The sequence below is a fragment of the Pleuronectes platessa genome, chromosome 24 (genome assembly GCF_947347685.1).
Source record: "Pleuronectes platessa chromosome 24, fPlePla1.1, whole genome shotgun sequence".
Taxonomy (NCBI): Eukaryota; Metazoa; Chordata; class Actinopteri; order Pleuronectiformes; family Pleuronectidae; genus Pleuronectes; species Pleuronectes platessa.
In genome coordinates, this window is record NC_070649.1 from 138495 (window position 1) to 157500 (window position 19006).

Sequence of the window (19006 nt, forward strand, 5' to 3'; positions counted from 1 at the left end):
TTATCACGTGTCCACTACAGTAGTTACGTTACATGGAGCTGATGCTTTCATCCAAAGTGACTCTCAATCGGTGCGTCAACCATGAGGAACCAACCACAACAACAAGAATCAAGAAAGTAACATTTTCTTCAAGGCCAAATTACCAAGAGCAATACGTTAGTGCCATTTAAGTGCTACTGAATGTTTTTGTTTAAACTAACTTATTTGTTTTATTCAAGCTAAAGTCTGAGGGGATGTGTCTTCAGTCTGGAGGAAGATGTGAGGACTTCCTGTCCTGATGTCCATGTGGAGCTGGTTCCACGGTTTAGGAGCCAGGACAGGAAACAGTCCAGATGTTGATGAGTGACAGCTGTCACTCGCTGAGAGGGAGCGGCTGATTGGCTGGAGCAGAGCGGAGTGGACGGGCTGGAAGGTTGGACCATGACCTGGATGTGGACTGGACCCGGTCCGTTCACAGCGCAGTGCCAAGTACTGGTGCTTTGAAACGGATGCAGCGACTGGTAACCAGTGAAGGGTGCGGAGGGGTGCGAACTCAGGTTACAGACCAGTGGAGCTGCTGGTTTCTGGATGAGCTGCAGAGGTCGACCTGCCAGGAGAGGGGGGGGGGCAGTAGTCTAGATAAGTCGTATGAGACTGAGAGAAAGGAAATCTCTGGTAAACATTGCACAGGATTCAAGAGACAGTGTTGTTAGAGGCTCGTTGACGTCTCTATATAAATAAAGAGCTGAATATTGACTGTGCACATACAGTAAACATGATGGTTTCATTTGAATGGATGAAACGTAAAGTTTGTATGAAACGGTGAGGAGCTCCGGCTCAGCGGACAGGAGGAGGAGCGCTGCCCGCCGAGGAGGGGTCTATCTCCGGGTATAAAGCCGACTCTTCCCACCTCCTCCCTCCTTCTTCCACCTCCTCCGCGGCTCCTTCTACTCCTCCTCAGCTCCTCTTCGTCATCATGGGCTTCGGTGACCTGAAATCCGCCTCCGGCCTCAAAGTGCTGAACGACTTCCTGCAGGAGCGAAGCTACATCGAAGGGTGAGTCGGTCCGAGCCGAAGAGCCGACAGGGAACAAGAGACAAGGGTAGAAACTGCAGCTCGCTGCTGCCGGCGCCGCCATCTTGGCTCCTTTATGCTGTGAGCTATCTGTTAGCTAGTGTTAGCTTTGGCTAAATGTTTTAAACTAAGATAAATAAATGTGATATAATGAAATATGAGTGTTTCAGGTTGAGTGAAGAGGAAGTTACGTCAGAGCAGTGCACACCCTAACATGAATCTTTATGTTCGAAGTAGCGACATGTTACCGTTAGCATGGAGCCACATGGTGCTAGCAGCCTAAGAGAGGCTACGTGTCATGAACAGCCTGAAGGTTTTAACAGATCATAGGGAAGCGGCTAATAAATATATTAATATGAGTAATATCACTTACTAATAACTCATAGCTGTAGATATAATGACTTAAGTTTAATGTGAAAATTAAGAAACTGAGGTGACTTAAGACTTTCAGACGATGACGTTCCATACGACCACTTTTAAACTAAAGACCAGTTACTTTTGTTTCCTGTCCTCAGGTTCGTTCCCTCTCAGGCTGATGTCGCCGTCTTTGACGCCATCTCCACGCCGCCCTCAGCCGACCTGTGTCACGCCCTCCGCTGGTACAACCACATCAAGTCCTACCACAGCCAGAAGAACAGGTGAGGACCACGCTGTCTGGGGGTGGGGGGGGGGGGGGTCACAGGAGTGATGTCAGCACAGGAGTGATGTCAGCGCCATTTCCTCAGTCTTCCAGGTGTGAAGAAACCTCTGGGTCAGTACGGACCTGCGGCCGTGGCCGACACCACCCCCAGCTCCGCCGCCGTCTCAAAGAAGAATGAGGAGGAGGAGGAGGAGGACGATGATGACATCGACCTGTTCGGCTCTGACGAGGAGGTGAAGTAGTCGATGATGTAAAGGTCACAATGACGTCATTGACTAGCTACATGACTTGACCTTTGACCTGGGTTTTGTTCCACAGGATGATTCGGAGGCAGCCAGACTGAAGGAGGAGCGTTTGGCCGAGTACGCCGCCAAGAAAGCTAAGAGTAAGTTGCATCACAGCCCATTGCATTGATTATTGATCGGTTATTAGACTATGTTCTATCAGAATCACATGACTCTTCATGATGAACCAAACACCATCTTTCGGCTGAATGTCTGATGTACACCATATTCACCTGATGAGAGTCTCTGCAGCCAATCAGTCTTGTAGTGTAGAGGGGTGGTGGTGGTAACGTGCTCCCGTCTCCCTTTCAGAGCCCACCCTCATCGCCAAATCTTCGATCCTATTGGATGTGAAGCCGTGGGACGACGAGACGGACATGGCGAAGCTGGAGGAGTGTGTACGCAGTATTCAGATAGACGGGCTCCTCTGGGGACAGTGTAAGAACATTATTGCAATACTCTGTACTGTACTACTACATTAACTGTTATTGATAAGTGGCGACAGAACTGATGATGATCTATTATACCATCTTTCGTCTGAATACGTGATGTAAATTTAAGGATCTGAAAACTGCAGATTTAATCAAATGTTCTCATGTGTTCAGACAAAGATATCGATCACTTATCGATCTGCTCTGACTTGTTTTTTGCAGCTAAACTGGTTCCGGTGGGTTACGGCATCAAGAAGCTGCAGATTGGTTGCGTTGTCGAAGACGACAAGGTGAATAATTCAAACTGACTACTTTTATTCAACAGTTTTGCGTTTCCTCACAGAAGCGCTTGTCTTGTTGAGCTTGTTACCTGAAGCTTTTATTTTGTACATCCAGGTGGGCACAGACATCCTGGAGGAAAACATCACAGCCTTTGAGGATTTCATTCAGTCAATGGACGTCGCCGCGTTCAACAAGATCTGAAACAAACATGTTGTCAATAAAAAGCACTTTAGCACAAAATGAAGTTGTTGTCATTGTGTCATCAAACAGGAGCTGAATGCTTATCAATTATTTTTACCTTTTGTATGTTTAAGTCCGCTTCTGTATTTATTCATGTGTAAAACTTTTCATCTGTTTAAGTATATATTTAATGAGTCACATTTAAATATGGTTTAAAACTTACCAAATGTCCAAGTTAAAATTCTCACCTAGAAAATATAATCTGGGTTAAACTAAATTTAAAGGCTCGAATTTTATATATAATGAATATTCAGAGACTGTAATTCCCTCTCTGACCGAGGATGGCACTCCTTAGCAAAAGGGCCACAGTTGCCAGCTCAACCTGAATTGGTGCAGAAGAAGAATCGGACCGGAAACTAAACTGGCGGAGCAGCGCGCGGAAGAAGCTTTTGATTTGTGAATGTAAACAAACGCCTGCAGGTAAACGAAGTAATCGATGATCGAATCTTTTAGTCAACGATCTAATCACCTGCTCTGCAACTCCTCCTCAGACTACAGCAAGCTAACAGCTAGCCACCTGCTAACAGCCGTAAAGGCAGAGCCACGTCCCCTGCAGCGTCACCATGGTTACTGTTGGCCCGGTTTAGCCGAGTTAACCCGGGTTTAAAGTTAAAGGTTTTTATCGCTGCTTAGCTCGGGATTAGGAAGAGCTGCGCTGTGATTGGTCAGAACTGTATAATAAGAAACTTACTAGCACTTAGTTTGCAGATTTGTTAATTAAGAATTTAAAGTAATAGTACAAAACAAGTTGATCAAACAATTCTCTTGTTTAATAATTGACATGTTAGTCAAACCACCTTTATTAAGATTCAATGTGTGATGTCCTCAGGCTCATGGACTCCACCGAGCCAATCACCTGCTTACCGTGGGTTACAGCAGGGATGGCTCTGATTGGACAGACACTGCATTGACTGCTCTGCCTCCAGGTTAGACGGCACCTCCAATAAAGGTCTTTGATACGAAAATGAATCACCAATTTGATTATGGTTTATCATCAATGAAAGATATTTGACCGTTAAACAAATGTTTGTGTGTCAGGTCAGCCTCAGCAGGAGGATGTCTCACTCCTCTGACGGAGGTAAAAACTAAACACTTTTATCCATTTGACATTTTTACCCTGAATAAACTGTGTGTGTGTGACAGGTGGCCAGAAGAGGGCGGAGTCATCCAGCAGGTGAGTCGTGAGCTCACACCTGTATCGCCGACCCTGCTAATCAGTTACTGTTATTTATGCCATTATCAATTGCTCCGTTCTGAACTCAGCTGTTTACAACCATTAGATATTGATTATTGACGGGGGATGTCATCTCTGTGACTGACAGGATGTGGGCGGAGTCCGAGCCAGGTCCTTCCAGGTGCCAGCCGAGCAGACAGGGTTACTGTGGGTACTGCAGAGTCCTGTACAGCAGCCTGGAGCAGGTACTAGCTTGAGTCCTGTGAACTCAACTGTTGAATCAGAGTCACTGATGTTAATGGCATCACTTTCGTCTCAGCACCTGTCCAGTCTCAGACACCTGGATTCAGTCAGGACTTCTTCCCGGTGCTCCGCCCCCTCCGCCACCACCAGCTGCAGTAAGCTGACACTGCTGGAGCGCTTCCTGCAGGACGTCCTGCAGCACCACCCGCACCGCTACAGCGACCCCAGGTAACCAATTCAAACGCACCTGTCTGTCACCTGACCTCAGGAGACCTCATTCCTGTCTGTCTCTTTCAGGCCGTCTCATGCTGACCTCCCGTCTATCTCCGCCCCCCCGCTACCAAGGGCGGAGCTTGATGAACTAGATACTACCCTCTCTGATAACGACATCTGGTCACTGGGTAACAGAGAACAACTGCCGAGCTCCGATGACACATCGTATCAGCCGACCAATCAGCAGGACGCCAACAGCATCCACAGCCAATCAGAAGATAGAGGGGCAATCCAGGACAGGCTGTATGCACCAATCACTGATGGTGAGGAGAAAGGGGCCGCCTCCACAGGGCACACACACACTCAAGCTCCACCCCCACGGCCCCAGGCATCACCCTCCATCCACAGGAAAGCTCACAGGAAAACAAACAGGAGGAAAACCAGCGTCGACTCATCAACCCCCTCCAGGGGCCCCGGGCCCCTGCCACATACACACCTTAGCCAAGAGCCAGGGGCTGCACCTGGGCCACGCCCCCCCACAGACCTGGGGCCCTGGCGAAACTGGCAGAGGGACAGGAGGGAGGGGTTTAAAGACCAGGCATTCTCGGACCACAGCAACACTCTGGACCAAACCATCGAGGAGGTCTGACCTCAAATGTTTAATGTGATGTTCCTAAAAGATTGTTTTTATTATACTAACGACTGTAGACAGAAATTCAAACACAACTTTATTTAAATCAACCGTTTAATTTATTCTCAGTAGTTTCAATAATTATAAATTATTAGTTTGGGGTTGCATGAACACTAAAGTCAGAACGTGTGTGTTTTCGTGCTTACAGATGTTTCTTGTTTCCACCTCAGGTGATCCAGATGTGCGGCCATGGCATCACTTCCACCTCCGACCAGCAGGAGGAGACAGAAAGCTTCCACTTCAGCCTTCCTGTCTTCATGGAGACACAGAGTGATGACTGGGACTCACCTGTGCAGGTGAGTCCGGCAGAGGGGCGGGACCTGGGTCAGCTGATGGACGTCCAGGTGCGGCTTGATGACCAAGTGTACTCACACCAGCTTGACTCCGCCCTCCACAGTAAAGCAGGGGGCGGGGCCACACAGGAACAGGGGTTCTGGGCTCTGCCCATCGAACAGATCTTGCCCGCCCCCGCGTTTATCCCAGAATCCTTCTGGGGGAAGACCTGGGCCCAGATCGAGCAGGAGGACGAGGAGAAGGTGGAGAGACTGGTCGGTCAGTTCAGACGAGGAAGATTCGTTTGTTACTTCGACAGCGAGTCTCTGGCCAGGTGAGGTGTCATCAGTCACATGATCAGCAATATGTGGATTTATTATTCTAGACAGTTAATATACATGTTCCTGTTAACATTAAATAAAAACATTCATACATGCTTGTATTGTAACATATGATTAGAATGTGTGATAGGAAATAACTATATTAGCTTTTATAAATCATCTGATGACGTATACAAACAAGTAAATAATGTAGATATATTTAATGTATCAATAAAACAACACTGATCTTACATCTTTTCTAATGACCTCATCCCTCTCAGGTACGGAAGGAGGAGCCAAAACATTAAGGGGAGTGGTCAGAACAAGGCAGCAGAGTTGGACTCTGGTGTCCTGCCCTTATTGGATGCTGATGACGATGACTCAACGTATGGGCAGAAGGGAAGGAGGCGGGGCTTCAGGTTGGCGTCTAGGTGTCAGGTGGGTCTTTCAGCTGACACTCTGTTTCAGCTGAAAGACAAACGTCTCATCTGTTCTTGTCTCTTCAGGTGGTTAAAGTCAGTCATGGCACGCAGACGGTCAGATTGGTCATCCCAGCTGTCCGTCAACCACCTCCCGAGACCCCGCCCACCAGTTTCCCTGCAGCCGATCAGGATGCAGCAGAGAGGACACCTGAGGGGCAGATGTGGCGCTGCCTCCCTGCGTCGTACTCCAACATCATCACACCTGTGCAGCCTCGCACCTCACTTGTCTACCTGCTGTGTTCCCCGTCAGGCCCCGCCCCCACCTGCCCAGCTTCACCTGGCTCTGCCCCCAAACGTTGCAGGAAGAAGAGGCGTCCGCTGGACCTGCAGGGGGTAAAGGTCAAATACAAACGGCTTCCTTTCAGGTTCTACGACTCCACCACCAATCGCATCCTTAAGAACCCCCCCAAAGGCTCCCCATGGTGCCAAGGCCCCGCCGCCTCGGCCCCCCCGCCACCTTGCGTCCGTCAGCTGTTTCGAAGTCTGAGTACAGACCTGAACACAGACAGAGCTTTGGTGGAGGGCTCAGCAGGGTCCTCCAGGGTCAAAGGTCACACTTCAGCTGAACCCCCTTTTCTCCTGAGCACGCTCGGTGGAGATACAGTCAGGAGGCGGAGTCAGACATCTAAAACTCCGCCCCCCCGGCCTCACAACAGGTCAGAGCAGGGGAGAGGGGGGAGGAAGGAGAGGACGATTCCGGCACCCTCCAAAAGAAGAACCAGGGCTCAGGCCACGCCCCCTCCAACTAGAAGACAAGGTCTGCGACGGACAGGTCTGAGCCCCGCCTCCCTGACCCACTGCTCCCCAGCCCGACGAGGGAGAGGGCGGAGGGGGCGAAGGTAGCAGGCAAGAAGAACATAATATTCTACCTGTTCTACAGCTCACAAGATGTTTTTACCTCTATTTAAAAACCCTGTTAACGTTGAATAAAAAGATTTTATTACCTGAACACGACTCATCTGTCAGAGTGTGGTAGTTCTCACTGCAACCACCAGGTGTTGAACTGAGCCTCCCACCTGCTCTGCAGCCTCCACAAGCTCCGCCCCCATCATATCACCTAAACACGAAAACATTTCTAATCATTTTGTTTAAAACAAACACTCATATGTCTGTCTGTGACTCACCTGTCTGTCTGTCTCTCCACCTGTCTGTCTCCATCTCAGTCTTCAGTCTGTCTACAGTTTGTTGGAGCAGCTCTTCAGGACGATGTGTCTCATAATCCTTGTCTTCTTCAGGCAGACGGGTGTCTCCTTCCTCTCGTTCATTTGGACGACAGTGATGCCTGTCACCCACAGACCCCTCCTCACAGTGGCCTTCATGTGCTGGAGACACCCCCTGGTGGATTGTGGGAGATGGAGTTCGACTTTCATCTTCACTCGACTCGTCCATCACATAATCGTTGTCCTCCTCTGAGTTTATCTCTGTGTCAGCGCTGGCGTGTGGCGTGTCACTGGCGTGTGGCGTGTCACTGGCGTGTAGCGTGTCACTGGCGTGTAGCGTGTCATTGGCGTGTAGCCTGTCACTGGCGTGTTGTTGATCCTCCGTCTTGTTCAAAGTCTGAAGAAAGAAGAAAATTAAAAACAATCCCAGCAGCTCATGTTCTGATCGGGGGAGGGCCAATCGGCTTCTACTGTGTGTTCTCCTCAGCTGTGATCATGTGACTGATTTACCTGAGCCAGCAGAATCTGCAGTGTTTCCATGGTAACCTCCATCTCGGAGCACCTGTCCTCCAGGATGCTGTGTTCTGATTGGACGGTGAGTCTCCACGCCTGCATCTCCTGCTCCAGCAGCCTGACGACAACAAACATGAGGAGCTGGACGTCCAGACTTGTCCCTGATTGGTCTTGTGTGTTTTTCTCACCACTTGTCTCGCTGCAGGTTTCCGACGTCAGTCGTCAGCGTCTGAAAATAGACACAAACAAATATTACACAACAAACAAACAAACATTTAAACAACAGTTCTGTCATCAGATGTCACCTCATCAGTCTGCAGAGCTTTAGACGAGCAGGAACTGTGACGGACAGCTGTCTCATCCAATGATGGTGAGGCATCAGAAGGGGGTGGAGCTCTGAGACGTCAAATAAAAAAAGTTAAAACTCGACCTGAAAAAGTTTCAACAAAATAAAAGTTCCACACCTGTTCTGAGTCTCTCCTGGCTCCGCCCACATCAGGACCCTCCTATCAGCTTCTCTCGGTGTGTATCGTCGTGGCAACAGAGTGTGCCGGGCGCTGCGCACTAACGAGGACAGAGACTCCCGCCAGGTGGGCTGATACAGACCATAATTAGAATATTTATGAAACACTTTTCAAACACAAAGTTTCACAAAGTCTTTCCCCGTCTGTCCCCGTGTCTCCGTCTCACCTGTGTGCAGAACTCCAGGACAGGATGTGGTGGTTTGTGTTTGCGTGTCTGTCTCTGGCTCAGGAAGCAGCTCTGACACACGTGGACATTCACACACTTCACACACCGGTACCTAAACACAGACACACACAGCGGCATGACATCATCGCTCCCTAAGATTGCTCAGGCTTCCATCTCTCCTCTGATTGGCTGATGATCGATCACCTGAGTCCGGTGATGGGGAAGGTCTTGCAGGTGTGGCATCGGACCATGTGACTGACGTTCTGACTGACACACAGCCGGTATAAAGTGGGTAGCCATAGCAACAGGCGTGGCTCATTCTGCAGCCATGACATCACGTGTTCTGCGCTCGCTGTCGGAGTCAACACCTGTAAACATGTAGAGTCAGTGTGCTGTCATGACGACCACCAATCAGCCTCGTCTCTCGCTCTCACCCCGTTGAAACACGACCTCACTTCCTCCTCCACGGCGCCGAACACCCCCCCCTCCTGCACAGCGGCTGGAACCTGGTCACATGATGTACATGTCAGAGGAGGAATGGGGCATGCTGGGAAACAGAGTGTGAAGAGTTTTACCTGACGAAGGTCGTGAAGTAACGACCTGAGTCCAGATCTGCTGATGGATCCTGACGGGTTTTCACAGAGTCTCACAAGAGCTGCAACAACACACTCTTATTCTGAAGGAGACACTCACACAAGACTCTTATTCTGCTGATAATCAATAATCGATAATCATGGTATTGATGAGGTCACCTCTGTACTTGGCGAGCAGAGCGTCAGCCGACAAAGCGACGAGCGCCGCCTGGAGAGACATGACGGACGCCGACGCATCCTGAGCCTGGAACGTGAACACAAACAGTCACTTCTTGTTTTGAGTCAAGAGAAAAAACAGGGTAACGTGACCTCTGACCTCTGACCTCTGACCCGGCAAACAGACGTAGTATCACGTCACACGTCTCCTCAATCACATGACCCAAAACTTCCTGTGACGCGCTGTTAAACATCCTGCTGAGAGCCCGGGTCACTTCCTGTCTGCTCAGCCTCACATCCTGTTGTCCCGTCCCATCCAGCGAGCTGAACGCCGCCATGACGTGTCGCACGTACACGACGTGCACTGGACACAGACACACACACACACTGTGTTATTAACCTTGTGTCTCAGTGTGTTTGTTTCTTAGATTAAAGGGATGGTTCACCACTGTAATGGGGGGGCTGAGGTGTTTGAGTCCAAAAAACACTTTTGAAGTTTCAGGGGTGAACTTTGTTAAAGCAGAATCCAACACAACTGAAGTCACTAGTGAATGATTCTCCAGACATAACAAAACAACAGAAAAAACACAACATGCCTCCATTTCTTCTCCAGAAGTCCAGACACTCAAATTCAACCTGAAACATTTACACCGAGTCTGAAATGTCTCTGATGTTCTCTGACACACCGCTTGTATTTTGGAGGGTTTTTGTTTCCTTTTGGTTTTCAGGGCCTAGAAACTCAAATTCTCACCAAAGTTTCAGGAAATTCAAAACCCCCAAAGTAATTGAATTCTGGATTAATTTGAAATGGGTGTCGGCGATCTTTGCAAAAATCGGGACACCTGTGTATCATGACCAGACACACAAAAAATTCTGTGGTGCCTTTTGGAAAACACAACAGGAAGCTCGCCATTTTGAATTTAGTGGCCATTTTCCACATTTACCACATTTTTACTTTGACGGACTTGTCCCAGGGCTTTCATCAGACCAACTTCATATTGAGATGAATGTCATCACAACAAGATGAAGATGAAAACTACTTTGGTCACACCGTGTGACCGTGGTGTGGCGCCAAAGTTTGATTACATGCCATCAACACACAAGCTTCTGTATCTCAGTCATATTTGGTCCAATCGAGTCCACACTTGACACATAGGACAAGAGTCCCGGCCTGATGACATCTACACAGAAATCATGACTTAAAATGACAGCGCCCCCTGGTGGCAACAGGAAATGTCTTGTTTTTGGAACGTCTTACACTTGGATGTATTCCTCCTCATCCACTGACCGCAACCATGTCAAACTGTGTGAAATGGGTCTCAAGACATTGATCATGAAGACATAAGATAACTGACTTTTCATCAAACTTGGTATTAATGGCGTGGAATCAAAGTTCATCAACTCGCTGTGACACACGAAATTGCCGTTACTTCAGTGTTCATGGTTCTGTCTCCCTCAAACTACATGTATGTATTAACAGTCCCCCCCCCGCAGACATTCATATGGTTTTAAGGAATGGGCGTGGTAAAATAACTGACTAACGCCCCCTAAAGGGCAGCCCTGGCACTACGATTGACTTTGACGAACTTGTCGTACGGCTTCCATCAGATCAACTTTGGAAAAGGCAGACATCACAGAAGATGTATAACAAATCATAGTATTTCAACTTTTATTGATCTAATTTACAAGGGAAATTATTGCCATGACCCATGAGCATGATCACTTTTGACCCAAGTGTATCAAAGGGTTACGCTGAAAGAACAACACTTGATTATGACTCACTTTATACAGACTAATAGATCTGTTGTTGTAACATTTTCCAATTGACACAGAATTGCTCACGTTACATCAGAGCCTCTACTTGAACAGATATATTAGTCTGTATGTAATAAAAGTGATGGCACCACCTACTGGAAACAGGAAGTAAGCTTTGTTTTACAACTATCATTCAATTTACATAAAATTGTCATCGTGTGACCGCGACTGATCGCGTTGACCGTATAGCACAATAAGAAGTCAAGGATCGACGTCGCGTGACAGACGCAGGAAGTGAAGCGTTATCCTTGCCGCAGTGCGAAAACGCAGACATCGCGGAGATCGCACTTTCCACCGACTGCGTGAGCTCGGGCCCGTTACCCCGTTTCACTACGCCTGGAAAATCGGTCTCCACTTACTTTGGATTCTGCTCTTACACTGTTTACCCCTGAGAAGTTTTGTGTCCTCAAACACTTAACACCCCCCCCCCCCCCCCCTCCTCCATCATATTGATGAGGAGATAGTGAGGGAAGGTTCATTCTTCAGTGAACTATCCCTTTAAGGTCACATCTATTTTCTGGTAAAACTGGATCATCAAAGTATTGGTGATGTATTGGTGAGTTCTCACAGTGACAGAGTCTCTGCAGAGACAGGAGCTTCATGGCGACTCGATAAACTGAAGGACGGATCTCATTCAGCCCCTCTGCACAGGAAACATGAAGTTCACCAAAATAAAAGCTCAATGTTATATTTTAACAAGAGTTGTGAGAGAATAAGAGAAAAATTTACCGATGACGTCCAGATCCATGACGAGTTTCACTGAAAAACACAAAAGTAAACCAATCACACAGTAAATATTCAGATAACTTCAATCGATCACTGATCAAAACTCTGACACTGGAACCCAGTGGAACTCAGTGGAACTATCAAGCCCAGTATAACATTACAACCTAGTACAATAGTAGAACAATTAGAACTCACTAGAACAGTAGAACTCACCTTGGGCCGTCGTGTCTCAGACTAAACACCAAACGAAGAAACAAACTCATTCATGAATCATTGATGAAGGTTTCATTTATCATCAGCTGCTTCTCACCTGCTGTCTATGGACCAATCAGCAGCCAGCAGTGTGCTGACATCATCACTGAAACTGCTCTTCAGGTTTCTTTTCATCTTTTGAAACCTTTTATCAGATTTTAAACAGATTAAACAACCAGAGGCTGATAAATATATGTATATAATGGAATCACAGGCTGATCCTGATGTTGGCAGCTGATCGTGGACTTGGATCACAAGACTTCTTCATATATGATATGTATCCTCACATCTTCTACCATCACAAACTCCTAAGTTCATTTGTCTGCTCCCTTCATCTCTATCAGATTCATTCTTCTTCACATAACAACAAAAAGTTGTTTCAGTTGTGTGTATCTACTCCTGACCTCCTCTGGTGAGTCTGAGTCTGTCCTGAGCTGCAGGTAGCTCCTCGTGCTACCAGTGAGGAGGAGCAGGACCCAGCAGTAGAAGGAGTCAGGGAGGAGGAGCAGAGAGCAGCTGTCTGTGGACACCACATTAAGAACATGTCCTGTTCGGGGCTCGTCCTGCTTCTGCCTCCATTTCACCTGTTGTTACTTTGATTTGCTCCAAAGCAGAGAAACTGGTTCACAACCATTTGTTCTTCCAAATGGAAACTTTGATCTCTGAAGTTTAACCTTAGACTGTGAATATTAATATTATATTCCTTAACTTTTATATATATATATATATATATATATATATATATATATATACTGTCATCTGATGATGAAGATGAAGATGATGAAGACAGTGGTGTGACAGAGTGAACAGATCACCATTGTTGTTGCGTTGACCTTTGACCTTGTCTTTGTTCCTTGTCACACTGCGGCTCATTGTTTGTTTGTTTGTGTTGGAGGAACAAACACTGGATCTTTTTTTCTTCTGCTCTGAGATAAACAGTAGAACACAGAGCGTCTTCATAACGGCTGCCATCGCCATCATCATCAGGTCATCACATCAGCAGCGAGGCAGCGGGACAGACGCCAACACACCCCCGCTCTGCAGACACGCTATCTAATGTTAGCATCCAGCTAACAGCTGCTGTCAGCTACATACTAATAGCTGCAACAGCTAAATTTAACAGAAACTACAACTACACATTAAGGTTGTGACCTGATGGTGGCGCTAAAGGATCATGATTTGATACATTCTCTGTCAGGCAATGCCTTTCTTCATGTTTTGCGTCCAAAATTCAACACATCTTAAAATTGTAATTTGGAAAAACATACGTTTTCTTTTCTCATCTTTCTTTCTGACGTGTTTTTTCGCTAACATATGTCTCTAACGCATGTTTCTAACGTGTGTTTCTAACCTACACTGTGGCTCCTCCTACTAGGCGTGGCCTCCGAGCTCTCAGCTGTCTGTCAACTGAGTTGAGGTCAGTGCTCACTGTCGTCTGTTCTCCACTTGGTTCTCTGCTGTGCTGTGGTGAAAATGAAGCGCTCCCTGTGGATATGTGTGCTGATCGGCTCTGCTCTCATCGGGCTGGGTACGTTTGATTTCAATGATTCAAATAATCAATAATAATAATAATAATAACAATCATGTTGGAATCATTGATGAACTGTTTAACTTAATCAGAAAATAACATTTACTTATTTTGCATTTATAAGTTTATCTATTCATTCATTTTGTATCAATGTAAATGCTTGGTATCAACTGATGCCTCTCCTCATTATAACGTGTGTGTGTAGGTGGGGGGGGGGGTTAACATAATGAGTCGTGAGGTTACATGAGGACTGGTGTCATCAGTGTCCACAGACACACACAGAACCTGTGGACACAACCAGGCAGTTTGTTACCACTTGGATGCTAAGCTAAGCTAACAGCTTTGTTTGTTGTTTCAGGATCAGCCATTCGTTGTTACAGCTGTAAAGATTACACAGGAAGCTGCGCCAAACAACGAGACTGCAGCTACGACGATGCCTGTCTGACCCTCAGCGAGAGAAGTACGTCTGTTCCACCTTCATGTTCCTGTCCCTCCTAACCCTAACCCAGCCTAACCCCGTCCCTACTAACTCTAACCCAGCCTAACACCGTCCCTCCTAACCCAGCCTAACCCAGTCCCTCCTAACCCTAACCCAGTCTAACCCCGTCCCTCCTAACCCTAACCCAGCCTAACCCCGTCCCTACTAACTCTAACCCAGCCTAACACCGTCCCTCCTAACCCTAACCCAGTCTAACCCAGTCCCTACTAACTCTAACCCAGTCTAACCCAGTCCCTACTAACTCTAACCCAGCCTAACCCCGTCCCTACTAACTCTAACCCAGCCTAACCCAGTCCCTCCTAACCCTAACCCAGTCTAACCCCGTCCCTCCTAACCCTAACCCAGCCTAACCCCGTCCCTCCTAACCCAGCCTAACCCCGTCCCTCCTAACCCTAACCCAGCCTAACCCCGTCCCTACTAACTCTAACCCAGCCTAACACCGTCCCTCCTAACCCAGTCTAACCCCGTCCCTCCTAACCCTAACCCAGCCTAACCCCGTCCCTCATAACCCTAACCCAGCCTAACACCGTCCCTCCTAACCCAGCCTAACCCCATCCCTCCTAACCCAGCCTAACCCCGTCCCTCCTAACCCTAACCCAGCCTAACCCCATCCCTCCTAACCCAGCCAAACCCCGTCCCTCCTAACCCTAACCCAGCCTAACCCCGTCCCTCCTAACCCCGTCCCCAGTGGCGCACAGCTGACATCAGTGTTTGTGTTGCAGGTGGGATGACATACCGTCAGTGTCTCAAGTATTCCGACTGTGACTACAGTCGTTTGGCCCAGATGTTTCCTCAGGTAAGAAATTAAAAGACCTTCAAAATAAAAGACATCACTGTTGTTCAGGGTCTGAAATGAAGCACCCTGTAAACACTTGTATAAACATGTTAACACCTGTATGAACTATCCTATTAAACAACCTCACTGATGGATTTATAAAATGATCTATAATTCACAGGTTTCCAGTTTCACATTCAAGTGCTGCAACTCGGACCTTTGTAACTCCGCCCCCTCCTCTGCAGCGAGCTCTCTGATTGGTCTGCTAGCCTCTGTGGGCATCATGTGGTGGTGCATCCACTGAGGCATTAACAGCGCCCCCCAGTGCCTGAAACACAAAGCAAACATTACAACAGCAGCTTCTCTAACAGACACTCATTCATCACATGCTCACATTCACATGTTCACTCGTTCATGTTTCCTGTAATAAAGTTTAACGAACCTGAAAAAAAACTGTCTGTAAATGACTTCAGATTAAATAAAGTTTTACAAACCAGAAATTGCAGTCTTATTCAATTTGATTTTTAATGTTTTGCACCTTACTTGGTTGTTAGTTGAATTAGAGTATTTTTTTTACAGACTAGTATTTGTAACAGTACAGTGTAGTTAAATGTTTACCAGTACAGAGTAGTATTTTTAACAGTATAGTGTAGTATTTTAACAATACAGAGGAGTCAAATGTTTTGTAGTAGTGTAGTATATTGACAGTTACTTTCAGACATGTACTGGACTCTGCAGTACTTTGGGAGTTTCTATCACACTGGGTCCAATCACATGTTTAAACCCCTCCCCTTTGGGCTCTGTGCTGTGCAATTGGCTGCCCCAGTAAGGAGGAGGAGCTGCCTGGCTCATTACCATGTCAGATGACATTACAGAGTACTATCAATATTTATCATTTTCAAAGGATTCATCTATAACAGGCGGAGTTTTCATTATCATGACAAAGATACTTCACATTTTTACTAATTGAAGTACTTGAAACATATATTATAGGGTTAGGATGTGAACCACACCTTTCACATGAGTTATACAATCACTCGTCTGCATAAAAAAAAACCTTCAAAATAAAAGCACAGGATTTTAAAAAATCATTACAATTTGGTCAGTAGTCATACATCACTTCCTGGCATGGTGAGACAGAGAGTGATGTATTAGGTCATGTGATCATGTTTACATCACCTGACACGTCGTCAGCTCTGATCACCACGAACTCTCTGCACATCTTCGTCTGTGTCTTCTTCGGGTTAGAAGAACTGATCTGCATCTAGGTGTGGATGCTGGCGCTGGTCCCTCCAGACACCTACTTCCAGCAGGCGGTGACTTCGACAGCCTGTGATGGTGCCCCCTGTCAGCCGGTTCACCCGCCTGACAACCCGAGGGCGTGGATGGTAGGAGTCCAGCTGAGCTTCATCATCCTCGGCTTGGATATCCCCTTCCCCTTCATCACCATCTTCTACCTGCTAGTGGCCACAGCAATCGCTTTAACATCAAACCAGGAACACTGCATCAGCCGCCGTCTCATCTTCACCCACCACGTGGTCTTCCTGGCGTGCTTGCTGTCTCTGCTGACCGTTCTGCCACCTGGAGAATTTCCTGGACATGTTTGTCTCTGGTCCACTGCTGCGTCAACCCTGTCCTCTAGAAATTCCTGAACAGGAACTACCGGTACAACCTCACGAAGGAGTTCATCTTCAGGTTCTCCCCCAGGACCTGCTCGCCACACCATCCACACCTCGCACGCCAGCGACACAGACTACTCGGCTGTGATCATAATGGACAACAGCATCCTGATGTAAACACAGAGACTCACAAACCTTTTTCAGAGGTGAGCTGCAGAGGATCTCTGGACTTTCTCCACAGTTTATCTTTCACATATGAAGCAGCAGGAGACTTTCTGCTCAGACTCACAACCAACAGGATTCATGTGAGGGGCGGAGCCGCAGACAGGAAGTGACGTATAACCTCTGCTGCAGAGATCACGCGTTTGTTTTTTTACAGCGAGACCGTCGTCAGTTCTTTTAACCACAGTGTCGTGTTTCATCTTCATCTTCTGTTTGTGACTCCACTTTTCATCCTGACATTTGTTTTTAGTTTTTAAAATGTTTGTGTTGATTTACAAGCGTCATCAACCCCCCCACTCGCTCGCACAAATCCTGACAAGCTCCTGCTGTTGTTCACACAATGACTTCTCTGGAGTTCCTGTGGAAATATATATTATATCTAAATAATCATTTATAATATTTCATTACATTCATATATTATCTGACAGAAGCTTTAAGGACATGTTGCAGCGCCCACCACAGCAGTGCCACCTACTGGTCAACCTGATGTACTGACCAACGAGACCGAACGTTGGTCGGTACAACTTTTCATGTTGTGATGTATTTTCATGTTGCGTTGAATTATTTAAATTTGTTTATATATGTTTGTATATTTGATTAATTTTGTTAGAGCTTTTGTCCGGGGTAAGGGTTAGGGGTCAAAACCCTTTTGGCTTTTTATTCTTCAAGTTCAGCATCAATTGTGAGATTTTCTTTTCTTCATCAAATAAAATTAAAATCTGAAGAAAATAAATTAATTTAATCTGACGCTTTAGTGTGTGTGTGTGTGAGACGCCAACATAGCAGAGGTCAAAGGTCACAGGCACACGGAGGGGTGTGTGATGTAACTGAAACTAAACTCTTTGAAAGAACATTTTACATTTTAGAAATATTTATCAAAAATACTTTTAATCTGATCAGTAAAATAAAAAATATTTCAAATTGAGTTTACTCTTCGACGTCTCTAATTTAAATGAAGATTAATGTGACTCTGGTCTCCATGACAGCGGCCTGGGGCCTCTCAATGCATTCTGGGAACAAACGAGGACAGAGTCTGAATGAGAGGTTTCAGTCGACTCTCCCTGATTGAGCTCCGACTGAAACCTGATGTCTCCAATCACATAACTTACATCTGGGTTAGATCAGTGTGAACCAAAACATCAGGTGTGAAAGGTTCCTCAGACCCCCCCCCCCCCCCCCAACCTGACATCACGGCCACGTCAGACAAACCAACCAGAGTCAAGTACAGGGAGACTCCGCCCACGTAGGTGATGAAGACAGGACGTACGTATGTCACACTAAATTCTCAAGTTTAAAGAGTTAGTGTGTGTGTGTGTGTGTGCGTGTGTGTGTGTGTGTGCGTGTGTGTGTGTGTGTGTGTGTGTGTGTGTGTGTGTGTGATGAGAACGTGACGACAGGAACATGATGAAGATAGGACGTTAAATTGAGGCTGATACAGATTCTTCAAATGCAGTCACATGTTGCTCTGTTGTTGTTGTTGAACATGTTGCTCTGTTGTTGTTGTTGAACATGTGGAAACTGACTCCATGAGGTTGTTACACAAGTTGCTGCACATGACAAGTGTTTACTTCAGACTCTGCTGCTGTTGTGTAACTCGTCCTTAACACTGGAACGTTGGGGTCAAAGGTCGAGTTTCAGTTCAGTTTAAACGTACAAGCTTGTCAGCGACAGTCACTTGACGTTTGGTTGTTTACAAAGATAAACATGTAAATACTTTTGTTTAATTAATACATTGAATCTTTTGATGAAATGTTAAGAGATCAAAGGCTTCATGACACGTCTTTGCAGGAGGGAGGGGTGAGGGGGTTGAGGGGGGGCCTGGTCCTCAGTAAGGTCTGTGCAGCGGGGGGGGCGGGGCCGAGTCTATTTTCTCCCAATCAGTTTGACAAACAGGCTGCGGGGGTGACGGGGGTGAGGGGGGGGAGGGGGGTGAGGGGTATAAAGGCGATGGGCTCCAGGCAGCGGCAGACGAAAATAAACCCCAGAGAGAAGAAGAAGGAGACGATGGACATCCAGACGAGTCAGGGGACGCGTTCGCTCAGTGCCATGGAGAATCTGGAGACGCAGCTGAGTTGTCCAATCTGTCTCGACATGTTCAACAAACCCGTGGTCATTCTGCCCTGTCAACACAA

General features: G+C 46.9%; 5 protein-coding genes across 10 annotated transcripts in view; 4 read left to right on the forward strand and 1 right to left on the reverse strand.

Moving 5' to 3' along the window:
• Positions 1-875: 875 nt before the first annotated feature.
• Positions 876-2930, forward strand: eef1b2 (eukaryotic translation elongation factor 1 beta 2). Its single transcript, XM_053417273.1, has 7 exons — positions 876-1035; positions 1569-1691; positions 1779-1926; positions 2012-2078; positions 2290-2415; positions 2631-2698; positions 2805-2930. Exons 1-7 carry the CDS (start codon positions 956-958, stop codon positions 2889-2891), a joined length of 699 nt encoding a protein of 232 aa, XP_053273248.1. The 5' UTR covers positions 876-955; the 3' UTR covers positions 2892-2930.
• A 329-nt stretch (positions 2931-3259) lies between these two features.
• On the forward strand, positions 3260-7275 carry zdbf2 (zinc finger, DBF-type containing 2). 6 transcript variants are annotated; one of them, XM_053417277.1, is made up of 10 exons: positions 3260-3350; positions 3760-3879; positions 3969-4008; positions 4074-4104; positions 4253-4349; positions 4424-4575; positions 4645-5203; positions 5422-5858; positions 6126-6282; positions 6351-7275. In XM_053417277.1, exons 3-10 carry the CDS (start codon positions 3987-3989, stop codon positions 7167-7169), a joined length of 2274 nt encoding a protein of 757 aa, XP_053273252.1. In that variant the 5' UTR covers positions 3260-3350; positions 3760-3879; positions 3969-3986; the 3' UTR covers positions 7170-7275. The 6 variants fall into 6 exon arrangements, with proteins under 6 accessions (XP_053273252.1, XP_053273253.1, XP_053273254.1 ...); XM_053417278.1 differs by having other exon boundaries at positions 3974-4008; XM_053417279.1 differs by having other exon boundaries at positions 3760-3856.
• Positions 7276-7288: 13 nt separating this feature from the next.
• Positions 7289-12001, reverse strand: dytn (dystrotelin). Its single transcript, XM_053417580.1, is given in 15 exon segments — positions 7289-7383; positions 7451-7883; positions 7997-8127; positions 8130-8140; positions 8188-8228; positions 8305-8395; positions 8464-8594; positions 8690-8801; positions 8894-9057; positions 9124-9195; positions 9265-9344; positions 9442-9526; positions 9618-9802; positions 11822-11896; positions 11983-12001. Coding segments are annotated over 15 exon segments (1725 nt in total).
• A 1636-nt stretch (positions 12002-13637) lies between these two features.
• On the forward strand, positions 13638-15533 carry LOC128431065 (CD59 molecule (CD59 blood group)). The gene is made up of 4 exons (XM_053417283.1): positions 13638-13759; positions 14118-14219; positions 14981-15054; positions 15215-15533. Exons 1-4 carry the CDS (start codon positions 13705-13707, stop codon positions 15335-15337), a joined length of 354 nt encoding a protein of 117 aa, XP_053273258.1. The 5' UTR covers positions 13638-13704; the 3' UTR covers positions 15338-15533.
• Positions 15534-18843: 3310 nt separating this feature from the next.
• The window catches only part of LOC128431025 (E3 ubiquitin-protein ligase TRIM63), a 1383-nt gene continuing 1220 nt past the window's right edge, over positions 18844-19006 (forward strand). The window contains exon 1 of the mRNA XM_053417225.1: positions 18844-19006. This exon is cut by the window's right edge and continues 1220 nt beyond it. Coding sequence (XP_053273200.1) covers positions 18879-19006 — 128 coding nt within the window. The 5' untranslated portion in view covers positions 18844-18878.